The 18,811-nt window shown below is 37.7% G+C and overlaps 1 protein-coding gene across 1 annotated transcript; it reads right to left on the reverse strand.

Moving 5' to 3' along the window:
- Positions 1–8,679: 8,679 nt before the first annotated feature.
- EIF1AX (eukaryotic translation initiation factor 1A X-linked) lies at positions 8,680–18,477 on the reverse strand. Its single transcript, XM_020914379.2, has 7 exons — positions 18,257–18,477; positions 17,285–17,368; positions 15,396–15,499; positions 14,307–14,357; positions 11,685–11,766; positions 10,818–10,909; positions 8,680–8,787 (listed from the first exon to the last, which is right to left on the reverse strand). Exons 1-7 carry the CDS (start codon positions 18,270–18,272, stop codon positions 8,782–8,784), a joined length of 435 nt encoding a protein of 144 aa, XP_020770038.1. The 5' UTR covers positions 18,273–18,477; the 3' UTR covers positions 8,680–8,781.
- Positions 18,478–18,811: the final 334 nt, after the last annotated feature.

Below are 18,811 nucleotides of genomic sequence, written 5' to 3' on the forward strand. Positions count from 1 at the left end.
AGGCCATGAGAAAATACTCGAGGAGATAATAGCTGAAAACTTCCCTAAAATGGGGAAGGAAATAGCCACCCAAGTCCAAGAAACCCAGAGAGTCCCAAGCAGGATAAACCCAAGGCAAAACACCCCAAGACACATATTAATCAAATTAACAAGATCAAACACAAAGAACAAATACTAAAAGCAGCAAGGGAGAAACAACAAATAACACACAAAGGGATTCCCATAAGGATAACAGCTGATCTATCAATAGAAACCCTGCAGGCCAGAAGGGAATGGCAGGACATACTTAAAGTAATGAAAGAAAATAACCTACAACCTAGATTACTCTACCCAGCAAGGATCTCATTCAGATATGAAGGAGAACTCAAAAGCTTTACAGACAAGCAAAAGCTGAGAGAATTCAGCACCACCAAACCAGCTCTTCAACAAATACTAAAGGATCTTCTCTAGACAGGAAACACAGAAAGGTGGTATAAACGTGAACCCCAAATAACAAAATAAATGGCAACGGGACCATACCTATCAATAATTACCTTAAATGTAAATGGGTTGAATGCCCCAACCAAAAGACAAAGGCTGGCTGAATGGATACAAAAGCAAGACCCCTATATATGCTGTCTACAAGAGACCCACCTCAAAACAAGGGACACATACAGACTAAAAGTGAAGGGCTGGAAAAAAATATTCCATGCAAACGGAGACCAAAAGAAAGCAGGAGTCACAATACTCATATCAGATAAAATAGACTTTCAAATAAGTCTGTGAAAAGGGACAAAGAAGGACACTACATAATGATCAAAGGATCAATCCAAGAAGAAGATATAACAATTATAAATATATATGCACCCAACACAGGAGCACCACAATATGTAAGGCAAACGCTAACGAGTATGAAAGAGGAAATTCATAGTAACACAATAATAGTAGGAGACTTTAATACCTCACTCACAACTATGGATAGATCAACTAAACAGAAAATGAACAAGGAAACACAAACTTTAACGGACACAATGGACCAACTAGACCTAATTGACATCTATAGGACGTTTCACCCCAAAACAATCAACTTCACCTTTTTCTCAAGTGCACACGGAACCTTCTCCAGAATAGATCACATCCTGGGCCATAAATCTAGTCTTGGTAAATTCAAAAAGATTGAAATCATTCCAGTCATCTTTTCTGACCACAGTGCAGTAAGATTAGATCTCAATTACAGGAAAAAAATTATTAAAAATCCAAACATATGGAGGCTAAACAACACGCTTCTGAATAACTAACAAATCATAGAAGAAATCAAAAAAGAAATCAAAATATGCATAGAAATGAATGAAAATGAAAACACAACAACCCAAAACCTATGGGACACTGTAAAAGCAGTGCTAAGGGGAAGATTCATAGCATTACAGGCCTACCTCAAGAAACAAGAAAAAAGTCAAATAAATAACCTAACTCTACACCTAAAGCAACTAGAGGAGGAAGAAATGAAGAACCCCAGGGTTAGTAGAAGGAAAGAAATCTTAAAAATTAGGGCAGAAATAAATGCAAAAGAAACTAAAGAGATCATAGCAAAAATTAACAAAGCTAAAAGCTGGTTTTTTGAAAAAATAAACAAAATTGACAAACCATTAGCAAGACTCATTAAGAAACAAAGGGAGAAGAACCAAATTAACAAAATTAGAAATGAAAATGGAGAGATCACAACAGACAACACTGAAATACAAAGGATCATAAGAGACTACTACCAGCAGCTCTATGCCAATAAAATGGACAACTTGGAAGAAATGGACAAGTTCTTAGAGAAGTATAACTTTCCAAAACTGAACCAGGAAGAAATAGAAGATCTTATCAAAACGATCACAAGCAAGGAAATCGAATCTGTAATCAGAAATCTTCCAGGAAACAAAAGCCCAGGACCAGATGGCTTCACAGCTGAATTCTACCAAAAATTTAGAGAAGAGCTAACACCTATTCTTACTCAAACTCTTCCAGAAAATTGCAGAAGAAGGTAAACTTCCAAACTCATTCTATGAGGCCACCATCACTCTAATTCCAAAACCAGACAAAGATGCCACAAAAAAAGAAAACTACAGGCCAATATCACTGATGAACATAGATGCAAAAATCCTTAACAAAATTCTAGCAAACAGAATCCAACAACATATTAAAAAAATCATACACCATGACCAAGTGGGCTTTATCCCAGGAATGCAAGGATTCTTTAATATCCGCAAATCAATCAATGTAATACACCACATTAACAAATTGAAAGATAAAAACCACATGATTATCTCAATAGATGCAGAAAAAGCCTTTGACAAAATTCAACATCCATTTATGATTAAAACTCTCCAGAAAGCAGGAATAGAAGGAACATACCTCAACATAATAAAAGCTATATATGACAAACCCACAGCAAGCATCACCCTCAATGGTGAAAAATTGAAAGCATTTCCCCTGAAATCAGGAACAAGACAAGGGTGCCCACTCTCACCACTACTATTCAACATAGTTTTGGAAGTTTTGGCCACAGCAATCAGGGCAGAAAAAGAAGTAAAAGGAATCCAGATAGGAAAAGAAGAAGTGAAACTCTCTCTGTTTGCAGATGACATGATCCTCTACATAGAAAACCCTAAAGACTCTACCAGAAAACTACTAGAGCTAATCAACGAATACAGTAAAGTTGCAGGATATAAAATTAACACACAGAAATCTCTTGCATTCCTATACACTAACAATGAGAAAACAGAAAGAGAAATTAAGGAAACAATACCATTCACCATTGCAACAAAAAGAATAAAATACTTAGGAGTATATCTACCTAAAGAAACAAAAGACCTATACATAGAAAACTATAAAACACTGATGAAGGAAATCAAAGAGGACACAAACAGATGGAGAAATATACCGTGTTCATGGATTGGAAGAATTAATATTGTCAAAATGGCTATATTACCCAAAGCAATCTATAGATTCAATGCAATCCCTATCAAACTACCAACGGTATTTTTCACAGAACTAGAACAAATAATTTCACAATTTGTATGGAAATACAAAAAACCTCGAATAGCCAAAGGAATCTTGAGAAAGAAGAATGGAACTGGAGGAATCAATCTACCTGACTTCAGACTATACTACAAAGCCACAGTCATCAAGACAGTATGGTACTGGCACAAAGACAGAAATATAGATCAATGGAACAGAATAGAAAGCCCAGAGATAAATCCACGAACCTATGGTCACCTTATCTTCGACAAAGGAGGCAAGGATATACAATGGAAAAAAGACAACCTCTTTAACAAGTGGTGCTGGGAAGACTGGTCAACCACCTGTAAAAGAATGAAACTAGAACACTTTCTAACACCATACACAAAAATAAACTCAAAATGGATTAAAGATCTAAATATAAGACCAGAAACTATAAAACTCCTAGAGGAGAACATAGGCAAAACCCTCTCCAACATAAATCACAGCAGGATCCTCTATGACCCACATCCCAGAATTTTAGAAATAAAAGCAAAAATAAACAAATGGGACCTAATGAAACTTAAAAGCTTTTGCACAACAAAGGAAACTATAAGCAACGTGAAAAGACAGCCCTCAGATTGGGAGAAAATAATAGCAAACGAAGCAACAGACAAAGGATTAACCTCAAAAATATACAAGCAACTCCTGAAGCTCAATTCCAGAAAAATAAATGACCCAATCAACAAATGGGCCAAAGAACTCAACAGACATTTCTCCAAGGAAGACATACGGATGGCAAAAAAACACATGAAAAGATGCTCAACATCACTCATTATCAGAGAAATGCAAATCAAAACCACAATGAGGTACCATTACACGCCAGTCAGGATGGCTGCTATCCAAAAGTCTACAAGCAATAAATGCTGGAGAGGGTGTGGAGAAAAGGGAACCCCCTTACACTGTTGGTGGGAATGCAAATTACTACAGCCACTATGGAAAACAGTGTGGAGATTTCTTAAAAAGCTGGAAATAGAACTGCCATATGACCCAGCAATCCCACTTCTGGGCATACACACCAAGGAAACCAGATCTGAAAGAGACACGTGCACCCCAATGTTCATCGCAGCACTGTTTATAATAGCCAGGACATGGAAGCAACCCAGATGCCCATCAGCAGACGAATGGATGAGGAAGCTGTGGTACATATACACCATGGAATATTACTCAGCCATTAAAAAGAATTCATTTGAATCAGTTCTAATGAGATGGATGAAACTGGAGCCCATTTTACAGAGCGAAGTAAGCCAGAAAGATAAAGACCATTACAGTATACTAACACATATATATGGAATTTAGAAAGATGGTAACGATAACCCTATATGCAAAACAGAAAAAGAGACTCAGATGTATAGAACAGACTTGTGGACTCTGTGAGAAGGCGAGGGTGGGATGTTTCAAGAGAACAGCATTGAAACATGTATATTATCTAGGGTGAAACAGATCACCAGCCCAGGTTGGGTGCATGAGACAAGTGCTCGGGCCTGGTGCACTGGGAAGACCCAGAGGGATCGGGTGGAGAGGGAGGTGGGAGGGGGGACCGGGATGGGGAATACATGTAAATCCATGGCTAATTCATTTCAATGTATGACAAAAACTACTGTAATGATGTAAAGTAATTAGCCTCCAAGTAATAAAAATAAATGGAAAAAAAAAAAAAAGATGCGTACTCAAGGATGGAATTTAACAAGATTAATCATTTTACTGCACATTAGAGACACTTTTAAACTTGCTTTTTAAAAGAAAATTGTCAGTTTCTACATTTGCTTTTGGAAGGTAAACTGTCAAGTTAATAAAGTCTCGATTCTTCTCAGATTTCTATGAGATATTTAAAACATAAATATGTACTAAACTTTATCGAATTTGCAAAAAGTCAACTAATTCTATATCTGAGTCTGGTGGATCAAATCAGCAATGAGACCTTACTCAGATTTTGTCTTCACTTTTTGATCTTCCATCAGGTTGTGAACCAAACAAAGCCTAGATTGCAACAGAAAAGACTGGCTTTATAAAACTGAGAATGTTGACCAGAGAATAAATATCTACTTCACCTATGTCTCTGCACCTATGTCACTGGATAAATATGTCCTATGTCACCTATAAAATAAGGTCCAGTGAATGGGATTCTGGGAATTTGAGATGATTCTGGACAACTAACCTAAGGTTAGAAAATGTCTTCAGTAGAGGTTTGTAACAAATTCACTTGCCCAGAAAATCCTGTATCTGGAGTCTGACCAAATGGATTCATTCAAACAACCAAAAACACAGAAATAAAAAAAACAGGTAATGTATATATTTCCCTCATACATCACAGATTTTTTTAAATCAAAATTTTAATGATCATGTTAAAAAAAAAGAATGATCATGAATAGTTTAGTTTAAAACATCATAGACAGTTTAAAAACAACTTCATATGACATTGAAAGTTATTTCATATTTTATTTCTAATTGCAATAGTTTGCATCTGATTCCAGACAATGGGAATCATAATTCCAAACAGTGGGAAAAGAAACCTCCAAATTAGTACTAATTAGCTGTCATGAATCTACAGTAAGAGACTGATTTAAGACTTAAGAATGAAACATGACCAGAGCTTATCAACATTACTAAACTTTCTCTAAAGAAATATAGAGCAAGTTAGTATTTTGCAAAATATCTTTCTTTAGGCAATTTAGAAAATTCCATCTGTTAGTCTTATGCTGAATTAAATGAGGGTGGTAGCAATTATTTTAAATACTGTGTTGACATATACAAATGTATTCTACACACTTCTTTTATTATAGGAACCAAAAGACTGCAAGTAAAAAGAAATGATAAATTGAGAATATAAAAGGCATGCATGTTATACCTTATACAGTCCTAGATATCAAGTGAATAGTGGCAGACACTGCTCTAAGTGCATCACACATAGGAATACGTTATTAATCCTCCCAATAATGCTGATTCTGCAGGTACTGTTATCTCTCATCTTACAGAGGGAGGGCCCAGAAGCTCAGACAAGCTGAAGGTATGTGGGGTCACCTGCAGGTAAAGGGCAGAGTGGGGGCTGGGGCACAGGCTCTTCACTTATCACAAGGCCTCCTAAGCACAAGGCGGCTGCAGAGGAAGAGAAGATACAGTCCAACACACTCTCCAAATTCCTAAGAGTGTCTTATCACACTTACTAGTAAGACTTAATTCAGATTTTGTTCTAGACAGGAAGAAAAATGCAAGAATGCTACTTTAAGGTAAATAAAAATATACCAAGTGGTATGCAAAAGTTCATGGGAGTCCAAACTGTATAAATGAAACTTCCCCTTAGTAATAAGCAGGATATAGAGATCTAAACATCTCATACCAAAACAAATCTTTTAAATTTAATCTTTATGATTGTCAGGGAATATAAAGAACTTAATTTTCATTTCACTGTCAAGCCACACAATACTGGATGTTGTTAAATCTGTATGCAATAAAGTATAAATCCAGCTAGGTATTTTATTTGAAACATGCTTTCATCTATTTGATTTCTCACTTGCTCTGAAGTCAGTACTTATAGCAGTTTGTATCAAAGTTGTTATGCAACAGCCTATATTTTATATTTACAGGAGAGATGAGATTATGTTAAGCTGTAAGTCACTATGAGTTTTGTAAGCAACTATGTTTATAGCCACAATTCCATGGATGTGGTGAGTACAAGAATTTTCATCATGCAGTTTATAGGCTCCTTAAGAGGTGGTCTTTTTGAGAAGCTGGATGTTCAAGAAAGATTCAACAATTAATTCTTGGCAAGTCTTTTTTTTTTACACAAAACATTTGGTATGGTTAACCACCTTAGTAATAAGACTTCAGTGTAGAAAAACACAAGCCTGTCAAACTCAAGTGATAACTATTACACCCTCTGCAGTAAGAATCATTATTCTTGGATTTCAAACACTTTATTTTCTTTCAGGGCACACCTTATAGCACTGTGTTAGAGGAATCAAACAGCATAACAAAAAATTTTTTTTCTTAACGACCACTTCCATTCCAAATCATGTGAAATATAATCCAATCAGTGAAACCAATTTTTACATTAAAGACAATCAAGTAAAATAATTCCTCCAAGTAGTGTTGCATATCAACTATGAGTTTACCCCAACTATTTTAATAAACGTGATTTGAGATCTTCTAGAGTGCAACAGCACCAGATGGGACTGTTACTACCTAGGCAAGAAAAAGTCACTTGCGAACACAAGAATTAGTGTCATGTTTGTAATGTGAAAAGAATCTTTAGACAGACCATTTGTTAGAGGAAGTTAAGTAGAAAAACCAATGTTGGTGTTGCACCACCCCTACCATGACTGTAGCACAGATGCAGGGTCAAAACATTCTTGGTACAATAATGTGAAGGAAAGATCTACATATGGCACAAATTTAGCAAAGCACTTTTATGTACAGAAGCCTAAATATCTTAGCAGGTTTAGATTACTGATGATGACGATCACGAAGTCAAATTTTTCAAAACTGGTTCCTTACAAGTGTTGAAACCTACAAGAAGGACTTTTTTTGTAGTATAAAAGGACTTCCTTTATATGATTTCTATGTAGCTAGTGAGGTCTAGGTCCTGCCCTTAATTTCATCTTACTAGAAGTGATAATGGAAAACTAAGTAACACAGGGTAAATCTAAATTGTCAATAAAATACAAGCAAAAACACCTGTACACATAATAAAATAACATCCTAAACACAAAGTAAGGGTTTAATATTCTCTACAGCACAATACTGACTTTATTATATTTCTCCCTTGTATGCAGCTCTTCCATTCAGAAGCTGGAGACCATCTTTTCATTTCATTGTTAGGCCTTCCTCTTTTCCCAGCTTAGAGATACTTTCCAAAAGGCTTAATTTGTACAAGCAGTTATGAAATTAAATTTTCATTTACATATAAGTGTTTATAAAGCGCTTAAAATTCCAGCTTACACATATATGACTTCTGAAAATAAGACTTTTTGAACATTATCTTTTTGTTTTGCAAAAATATTCTACATAGCATGTGATCACAGTCTTTTGTTGTTTGGTAAATCATCCATGAACAAGAAAAAAAAAGTTGATAACTATATCAATGTCTCCAATGTTAAGATAACCGGGTACCACCTAGTGTTTGATTTCTGCAACTACTAACTCTACAAATTCAAAATTGCTATTAAAACCCAGGTTCTAAAAACTGCACTTTGGAAATGCCTTTTTTGTTGACAGGCTTACAGTGGCAAAATAAGATCATGAAAAAAAAGTATATGATACCAAAGTTAGTATAAAAATAGCCAAATGCTACTTAAATATGAAAAACAGAACAATCATTTTTGACTTCAAATGAAGATTTCTGCTTCCCTTAAATTGTACCAAAATCTTAAGGGAACTAGGTAACTGGAATATATAAAAATTCACTGTACAGTCAACAGGTAAGTCAAAACTAGGGCTTAATTATAGTTTATAATGAGTGTACGGCAAGTGGTTTATTCGAAACATCCATTTACTTATTACCGGACGTGGTTGAAGTGGGAAAGGCAGTAATGCATTTTTTTCCTTTTTGAAAGCTCCATTATACCAAAATAACAAAGTGGCCTTAAAATTTCACTTAGAATTCAGCATTACCAGTTTTTAAAGAAATACCTTAGAAAGAAATCAGTCTGCTCTAGCAAATTGCAATGCTCATGAACTTTTATTTAACAAGTCACAGTCAAAATCCAAACTGTTGAACAATCTTCAGAGAAAACTGGAATGTGCAAGGCTGAGTTCGCCGCTTTAGATCTGGAAGAAAAAAAGTCAAACCAAAGAATTTTTATATTCCAACAGTCTACTTCATGTAAGGGGCACATGCATCCTCTTCAGACTATCTGGGAAACAAATTCAGTTTGAAGAGGAAATTCTGTACACTAGGATTTTCTCAATTCTGGTCTGCTGCCAGTGAATCTTTAACAAATTCCTTCAGAATGCTATATGTAATGCAGAATATTATCTATAAAGATTACAGTCTACTTCCCTTCATCCTAGTGACTAGAAATTTATCTTGGGGGTGGGAGCAGACACAAGGAGTGTTACTTCCTTAAGAAAGGGCCAAATGTGATACTAAATTCTCCTACCAGTCAACCTGGTTATAGAGGTGAAGGCAAGAACACACAGAAACCATTTGGAGAAACATCTTGGGAAAGAAGTAGTGTTCTCCGCTGATAAAGCAACACTTAGAAAATGTACAAGCCAACTCAAATTACTTTAATAACTACTGTCTTTATTATCCCAGTTCTGAGGAAGAACTAGCACAAATTTAAAAAATATTTTTCTTAGAAAAGCTTTACCCTATATCTAGATCCTCACCCTATCACCTCTGAGTATGTGACTTCAGACTCGGTCATGTTCTCTGATTAGGTTCTTAAAGTTCCTAAAAAGTGTCTTCTACCCCATCTGTCAGACTCTTGGGATCACTCCTTAACACAACAACTCCATGCCAGGTTACTGTTGCAGAATATCATCAATAAATCTATTGTCCAAGTATCTAACAGTTTAGTCACAGGAATCCCCTGGCTCAGGGTCTCTAAAGGGAGGTAACATTAAAAATAGAATGATGATTTCTTAACCCTTATTAATTTTCTATTTTAGGGTATGCTTTAAAATACAGTACTGTATGTTTAGAACAGACTTTGGGACTCTGTGGGAGAAGGCAAGGGTGGAATGTTCTGAGAGAATAGCATTGAAACAAGCATACTATCAAGGGTGAAACAGATCACCAGCCCAGGATGGATGCATAAGACAAGTGCTCAGGGCTGGTGCACTGGGAAGACCCAGAGGGATGGGATGGGGAGGGAGGATCAGGATGGGGAATACATGTAAATCCACAGCTGATTCATATCAATGTATGGCAAAAACCACTACAATATTGTAAAGTAATTAGCCTCCAACTAATAAAAATAAATAAAAGAAAAAAATAAAATACAGTACTGTATGTTTAAAAATCCGTAACTGTAAAAACAGACTGGGGATATGTGCTCAAATTTTAAGTCATGGTGCATTCTAAATGGTTTGGAGATACATCAAAATATGTAAGATGGACTGACAGATGAATAAAGATATAGACAGAAATGTAATAAACCAAGTATAGAAATATGTTAATTATAGAATCTTGGTGGTAGGTATCACTTAACTCAGTCTTCCTCAAGACCAGTCTTTGCTTTTTTTTGCAGTTGGGGGGGCGGGGGTGTGTGTGTGGGGGTGGCGGTGGGGGGCTGTGCCACAAAGCTTGTGGGATCTTAGCTCCCTGACCAGGGGTCAAACCCAGGCCCTCAGCAGTGAAAGCACAGAGTCCTAACCACTGGCAATCCAGGGAGTCCCTTTAACAGGGCTTTTAATGTTATGTTGTAATTCCAATGCTTCATACCAAACTGGTTCAAACAAGATTATTCTTCTAATATACTAGTTTCAATTAAGAGAAGGCATGTTTGTACAACAGAGGGAATATAGATATTTATATTAACTATAAACAGACTATAACCTTTCAAAATTGTGAATCTGTATATTGTACATTTGTAACTTATAATATTGTACATCAACTATATCTCAATTAATAAAAGAAAAGGCCCGTTTCTTTGATAAAATCTTATTTCTCACAACTCTCTCTCTAGATACTCTTAATTTAAACAAGATTCCAATGCCTAGCATCCATACTGCCAAAGCAAATACTGATCTTTTCAGGAAGAAGTATTGAAAAAGATTATAAAATTCTTCTAAGCACAAACAATTTGACTAGCACAAATGAAAGTTGAGAAACACAAGGTGCATCAACTTACATCATCAATGTCTTCATCATCATCTCCGATGTCATCAAACTGGATTTCGTCATCATCTCCAGGACCGAATGTATCAGTTTCATTGATTTTAGCTTAAGAAACAATAACAAATATAGCCATATAATATAGCCAAGATGCTAGCAAAAATGAATTAAATTGCCCACTGAAAGCAGTAGTTGGGTATCAAACTTTGAACTATACAAGTCAAACTTTTAATTTAATCTGTTTCATTATCAAAACTATCCTCGTAACGTCTACCTAACAACCCTAGTATATAGAACACTATTTCACACAACAACATCTCTAAGTCAAAATGGAAATAGTTTTCTTTTGTTCACAAAGCTATTTTTGGTGAGGCTGGCTCCAATTAAACAAACTCTAAACTATTACAACTTCCAGCTACACTTCAAAAAAGGTAGCACATGTTAACCCAGAAATTATCAAACACATCAATCAGAAAAATTTGGTTATATCATGCTTATCCCTTAATAACGGAAATGAACCAGGAAGTCCTAGTCCTATTCCCAGATATATTAGTACTTCCTAGACTGGAAATGCGAAGTAAATAATTACAGCAGGATTTTTACATTTAAGTAAAGTTACAGTTTTCTTGGTAATATGCAACAACCAAAATATAGTCCAGGGCTCAAAAAGGATAAATCCTCACCAAAAGTATAGTTATTAGAAACAGTCTCAGTTACTTTCTTCTTAAGGTGTCTAGTAATATGAAGTGAAAGTAGGCATACTTGGAATGAATCACATAAAGACAAAAGATACAAAATCCAAAAATTCTATCAAAATTCCTTCATCTAAATCATCAAGGATTAACAGCATATTAACAGGTTAATATAATAACTCAGACATTACCATGTTCTGGAAGCTCGCCATACGCCTTCAGACTTCTAGCCTCATCTGCATTGTATTTTAGAATCACATCAGCTTTATTATCCTTAAAAAGAGACACATAATGTTTACAAATAATTATGCCAAAATACTATCCATTAATTTCATAAATTAGTTGCAAACTGGATAAAAAAATAAAATCTCACTGTTGTGCTATTAAACTCTTCTTTTTCTAAAATTTTAAAGCTTTCTCCTACCCTCTGAAAAACATCCTTGGGTTTAAGTCAGTCTGAAGAATCTTGCACACGTGTGAATAATGATCAACAAGCTTAGGGAAGACATTTATAGATTTCACTTCAAAAGAAGCAGAACTGTGCAGACACAATTTCTTAGATTATTTAGGTACCCTCTGATTAGAAGTCTTTTGAAAAGTAAAAATTCACTGGGACCATAATTTATAGGTGATTAAACACTAATTCAAAAATTGAGACTGGGATAATGACCTAAGGGAATTATTATACCTTTCCATAATCAGCGGTTCTTAGTATACAAATCCATGAGAATCTCTTGTGGAGCTTTTATGTCTATGCTCAGTTGCTTCTGACTCTTTGTGATCCCATGGACTGTAGCCCACCAGGCTCCCCTGTCCATGGATTCTCTAGGCAAGAATACTGGAGTCGGTTGCCATTTCCTCCTCCAGGTGATCTTCCCAATCCAGAGATCTAACCCATGTCTTGGCAAGCAGATTCTTTACCACTAATGCTACCTGGGTGGAGCTTTTATATCTCCTGATAAATTAGGAGTCGTGGAATGAAGCCCATGAGAGTGTATTTGTAAAATACATGGCTATTTCTGATGCAAGTGTCCCACTGAAAATGAATGCTTCATAACATTCACACTTCTCCATCTGAAAAGAATCTGACTTAATTAAGGAAGAAAAACAGGTTGAAGCTGATTGTTTCAACTTCAAAAAAATTTTTGGACCTGAAAGCAGGTCCAAAGAAAGGCAGGAAAGTGATCAGTGATCCAAGAATGGTGTGATTCAGGACCAGCACTTCTCAAAAAGCAGTATGTACAGAAGTCCAAGGGGATTCTGGTTAAAGCACACATTCTGATTGAGGTGGCCTGGGGTGGGGTCCAAGATTCTGCATTTCTAACAAGTAACTGAAAGCTAGTGATGCTACTGGCCCCTGTACCACCCTCTCAGTGGCAGGGGCATAAAAGGAGGATCATGGGAAATTAAGAACCAGAACATTTATTGTGGCTGTCATTTTAGAGTATCAGTATGAATGCTACCAGGTGGCACTAGTGGTAAAGGACCCACCTGCCAATGCAGGGGACTTAAAGACACTCGGGTTTGATCCCCAGAGGAGGGCATGGCAACCCACTCCAGTATTCCTGCCTAGAGAAGCTCATGGACAAAGGAGCCTGGTGGATTACAGTCCCTGGGGTCACAGTCAGACACAACTGAAGCAACTCAGCATGCTAGCACACATGCATGAATGTTACATCTTTCAGAACCTTGACTTCTCTGTCAAACAGGGAATTAATTCTTTCTACTTCTGAGGTTCTCTTTAAGATCAAAAGAAGAAAATGGACATTAAAGTAATATGAGTTTAGAGCACGCTATCTCAATGTCAGCACTGTTTATGTTTTTGGCCATATAATTCTTTGCTGTAGGGACCAATCTGTGCATTTTAGGATGTTCAGCATCACCCCTGGTTTCTATCAATTAGATGCCAGCAGCACTGCCCCTTACCCCCGTGTGTGCAAACCAGTCATGTCTCCAGACACTGCCAAATGTCTCCTGGAGGAAAAGTCACCCACAGTGGAGAACCATTGATTTAAAGTAGTAATTTTAATTCTGGAACAAACATTTAAAAAAATCAGAGTATGATCAGAGTTTTAAAAATAGAAACAATATCACTCAAAACGTAAATATATACATGGTGATGAGTTCCAATAAGTGGAAACCATGGGTAGTGTCTCCAGATAGAGATCACTCAAGGGCAACTACCATTTTCTTCCCTAAGTTCCCATCTAAATTTAAAGCACAAGAGTTGGATATGACTGAGTGACTGAGCACACACACTTTTATCATGATTTGCCTTGTAATCACTTGTGTGCCTCTTATTCTCTCCACTATCAGGCCATAAGCATTTTGTGAGATGGCAGCCTGACTCACTCAGTTGTATCTCCTACAGTAATGGTTTTCATATTTTTATTTCAATATGTATAAATTTAAAAACTTGGGGCAGGCAGGCAATCTAACATAAAATTACATTTTTATCCTGCCAACTAAAAATACTAACAAAACTACAGTATAGTATCCTTCATTCCAAAAAGGGAACTTCTAAATATCCAAAAGAGAAAAAGGAGTATTTAGCTTCATGAAAAATTCACACTGTGATTCTTCTATAGTGAAAATGCAGATTCCATAGACTGGCACTGGGGAACCATGATCCCTGGGGTACTCAGCACAATGCCTATGACAGAACTGGCCCTTAAGAAATGTTTATTGACACAATACTGAGCAGCCTACTGGCCTGGTAACTGGTCAAATTTGGTTATGACTTATGTTCTAAACATCAGTTGCTCAATCAAATTCAAGCAAGTAAACAATGAAAATTTTAATAATATTTTTACCTGGTAGTCCCGTAGACCAACCAATATAATGTCTGAGGTATTAATCCAGACCTATAAAAGCCAGAGAAGGTTACATTTCAAATAAAAATAATCAACCAAGAGCAATGTTGAGTCAGTCTTCCTACAACACATACGTACTATTCACTTCAACTGTGGGTAGAGTACATTTAGAATTAAGAAAAAAAAAAACTACAATAAGCAGCTGAGCCATTTTAAAGTTTCTATCATTTGGGATATTAGAAAAATAACAATCTTATTTAACTACTTGACAGTTTAATAATTCCAGAGGACCAACGATTAGTTTAGGAATTAAGGGATTTCTAATACTGAAGCACTCCAAGTGGTTAGTTACCCATTACATATGAGAATAGTAAAATTAGAAATGTGGTTTTACCTCCCCCCCGTCGTGTACTCAAATACACACAGGAAACAAGATCCCTTTAGTTTGGTAACAGAAGCATTAATGACCCAATTATTTTTTTTTTAATCATAAAGTCAAGACTGGAGGGACTTCCAACCAACCTGATGAATAATAAATCAATCTGCCTGATCAGCTACATTGATGGGAAATTAATCATTTCTTTCCAAGGCTGCCCATTCATGATTTCAATTCAGGAAATTTAACATTAATACAACACTTATTTACCATTAATTCATATTCAAATTTCTTAACACCTTACAATTATTTCCCCCAATCTCAAGTCAGAACCCAAATAAGGACCACTTACTACACATAACCAATGAGTCTTTTTAATCTTCTTTACATTGAAATAGCCATTCCAGCATTTTTTTTTCTTTCATGACAGTAACATTGCATGTATTGGACTGGTCAAAAAGCTGGTTTGTGTTTTTCCTTAAGTTGTTTACGCCAACCCAATATCTACAGTCAGATCATTTGTTTTACAATGTGTCCCGCAATTTGGACTTGTTAATTATTTTCTCACAATAAAATTCAGGTTAACCACCTTGGGCAGGAATACAACATAAATGATGCTTAAAAAAAGGTCCCTGGCTCATAAAAACCTTACCGCCATTTCTCCCCCTTTAACCATAATTTTATATTAAAGTAAAACAAGTCTCCACAATTACCTTCTTTCTCAGCTTCCCTCTGATGTGACACAATCTCTTAACACCATCGAAGCACATCGCTTCCAATCGTCCATTTCCCAACATTTTGATTACTTGGGCATACTCTGGATGAGGGAAAAGAAAAGGGTACAGGATATTGCTCAATTTTTTATAAAGGCAACTTAAAAAATCCACATAAAGTTCATTAGAACACACAGGTTTGTTGGTTAGGCGTAAGTATTTGCAGTAAAGTAAGTACAAGGGCGTGATAAACACCAACCTAGTATACAGCAGAGCCAGAATCAGAGCTGTGCAATGCCATGTCCATGACAAGCTGCCTTTATTAGAAATATTTTAATTACCTACTTACTCACTGTGAGTTAAGTAGACTGACCACTGTCTTCATCACTGTTTGCTCTACTTCTGTAGATCAAAGTGGCTTCTCCAAACATACACACTAAAATGTTCCTTATCAATTGCTCACTTTGGATCCTCACCCAGTTACCAATCTCCTTTCCCTCAGAGGAAGGTTAGCCTTTAGAGACTGGTCACAATACAATCTTTGGTACACTAGCAAATAAAAACAGCTTGAATGTTATTAATGTCTTTGTTAAATTAGTGATTATTTTGGTTTCTGTAAAGCTGGAAAGATATTCCCAGGCAAATGCCAAAGTTTTAATCAAAATCTTTCCAAAACGGTACCAAGGAAGCCACCCTGTTTTGCTGCCACTTGAAAAACTGAAATTATATACTGGCTTGCACAAGGGCCATCTCTTGTCGCCCAGAAGATCGGAGGTGGGGGATGGGGTCACTCCAGAACTTGTCGCTTACTCAAGTTGTGTTTGTAAATATATCCACCAGTTTGTAAATATAATGAAACCTAACTTTCAAAGGTTCACCTGTATGGTTGCAAAGTGGCAGCGTTACTCAGACTGCAGTGAATCTCGCACCCATCGACCACCTCAATATTGCTAGTCAATTAAAAGGTAGCCTCTCTTTCAAAGAGGGAGGGGGAAACATGAAAAAGAACTAATAGTAGTCAAAATAAAGTCAATTGCTAAAAGAGGTAAAAATGACCAAGGGTAAGAAATTAAAAGCCTGACATGCTGCAGTCCATGGGGTCGCAGAGTCAGACACAACTGAGCGGCTGAACTGAACTGATAACCTTAGTGATGTGAGAGAATAGACCTGTTCTTAGGAGACACATGATAAAGTATTCATAGTAAGGGAAAGTACCATGATGTCTGCAACCAACTTCCAAATGGTTCAAGATGGATGGACACACACACACGTGCACATGTGAAGTGTTTAAGGGAATTCATGGTACTTAAACTCCAACTTTTCTGAAAGTTTGAAATTACTCAAAATAAAAGCATGGGAAACTAGTGTTATTACTTAAAAATCTTAATCAGTTTGAAAAGGTCAAGTCAATGGTTCAGTTTCATTTCACTGTATTTTAGAAATTATTGATAAATGCCAGTAAAACTGGAGAAGTAAGGGAAAGGCTTTGGATTCATTCCTCTAATACCCATGGTCTATTGAACACACTATGTAGCACCAATTCACTATCAAAAAAAGCCAACCAAGTCATGGAATTGTCAACAATACAGCTTTTGAAGTTTAGTTCCCTCTGAACTGTTCAATTCATTCTTAGTTCTGCGTGTGTTTACATAAAAGAGTGAAACATACCTATTTACAGAAATGCCATCAACCCTCAACAAAGGCTGAGTATACAAGAAATAGAAATAACTACCAAAATAAAAGCTCTGGAGAAGTGTGGGGGATGAGAAAACAAGAAGAGCAAAAAGGGACAACACGTTTTTTTGCTAAGGATTATGAACAGAAATTGAGTATCTTTATTTACAAAAGAGAACTATTACTGAAAGAAACCTAACTTATTAAATGCTTACCTTGTCCATCTTCTTTGAACACCAGCTCTCTCTTTTCAGATTCATTCTCATTCTTGCCTCTGCGTCTGTTTTTACCTCCTTTACCTAATGGTTTTTAAAGAAAAAAACATTATCTGCAAAACAGTAGAAAAAGAAACTAATGCTTGTAAAACTTATAATTTAAGTTTATAATGCTTATAATTTTATAAAATAAGGTCTCTCTGTACCTGCTCTCCCAAATGAAAGATCTGTGTGCAAAAAGATAACTGGGCCGGAGGGGGGCCTGGCAAGAGTTCTCACTACTGTAATGGAACACACTGATTTTTGTAGCAGTAGAGGGAGAGAAACAATTGTGGCAACTCTGAGATTACACTGGATCTGTAGAATACATCAAGCCAGTAAAAAATTAAGGTCCTAACTGCCTGAACTTGGAAGCAACCAAGATGTCCTTCAGTAGATAAACGGATAAACTATGGTATTTCCATATGAGTACTATTTAGCAGTAAAAAGAAGTAAGCTATCAAGCCCCCTTTACCAGTTAGAGGGAAGAGTCTCAATAATACCCAGCAACTGTCCATAAAGAATCCCATGCGGGGGTACTGAAGGCCCCTTAAAGCAGGCATCACCCTGTGGAAGTTAACTGCCAGTAAGGCCAGAGGCGCCCAGGCGGGAAGCCCAGGCCACACGGAGGTCTACCCACAGGTCCCTATAGCGCCGGGGTCTGTCTGGCGCGAATTACGAGCAGAAGCACACATTCTCCCGCAAGAGGCCCTTCAAAAATGGCGTCGGCTCCACCCCAATGTGACTAAACTGGAAGCCTGAAGTAACTTCCCAGCTCCTCCCCCGAGTCCAGAATCGCGTCGGGATAGTCTAGCTGTGTGAAGGCAGCCCGGAGACTAAAGTTACTGCGGCCTAAGCCATTCGGAGACCGCGGACAGAGCAAGGGAGACCGGGCAGAGGGGAGTCGTGGTCCTGAGGTTCAGGCGGCACTACCTTTATTCTTAGGCATGGCGCTGACGACGCACTTGCGGCGTCTCCGACTTCTCTCCGGGTGGCGGCGGCGACTCCTTCGAAGGGAGACGCGTGAGATAGGGTGACACGAACCGGCTGCGAAAGACCGGGTCGCGTCTGCGGGAGTCTAGCGACGGACGCCTTCCGAGAACCGCCTTCGCCGAAGCTCAGCCGCAAATGGCGTCGCGACTGCTGCCGTCCGTTATCTCCGCCTCCCAACGTCAGCAGGCCACGCCCCTCCGGCTTATGGCGCATGCGTGGCCGGCTGGCTCCTATTGTTAGATAGGCAGACGCGCTCTCGGGATGTTAACGGCCGTTGGCGGAGCCCCGCGGGGGGCGGGGCCGTGGCCCTGAGCCCGGGGGCGTGGCCGGGAGCCTGGGGGCAGGGGCGGGGCCGTGAGCCTGGGAGCACGTGGAATCCTCGAGGCAGTGGGCGGGGCCCAGGCGCCCTCAGGTAGCGCCCCCTGCTGCCTGGCGCCAGACTTCTACTCAGTTCAGTTCCGTCGCTCAGTCGTGTCCGACTCTGCGACTCCAGGG

The sequence above is a fragment of the Odocoileus virginianus genome, unplaced genomic scaffold, assembly GCF_023699985.2.
Source record: "Odocoileus virginianus isolate 20LAN1187 ecotype Illinois unplaced genomic scaffold, Ovbor_1.2 Unplaced_Scaffold_4, whole genome shotgun sequence".
NCBI lineage: Eukaryota > Metazoa > Chordata > Mammalia > Artiodactyla > Cervidae > Odocoileus > Odocoileus virginianus.

What these genes read in the sequence shown, in the direction of transcription:
- EIF1AX (XM_020914379.2), bottom strand. An exon ending in GAGGGAAGCTGAGAAAGAAG is followed by an intron (nt 14,358 to 15,395) that starts GTAATTGTGGAG and finishes TGGCTTTTATAG; the next exon opens with GTCTGGATTAATACCTCAGA. An exon ending in TGGCGAGCTTCCAGAACATG is followed by an intron (nt 10,910 to 11,684) that starts GTAATGTCTGAG and finishes TTGTTTCTTAAG; the next exon opens with CTAAAATCAATGAAACTGAT.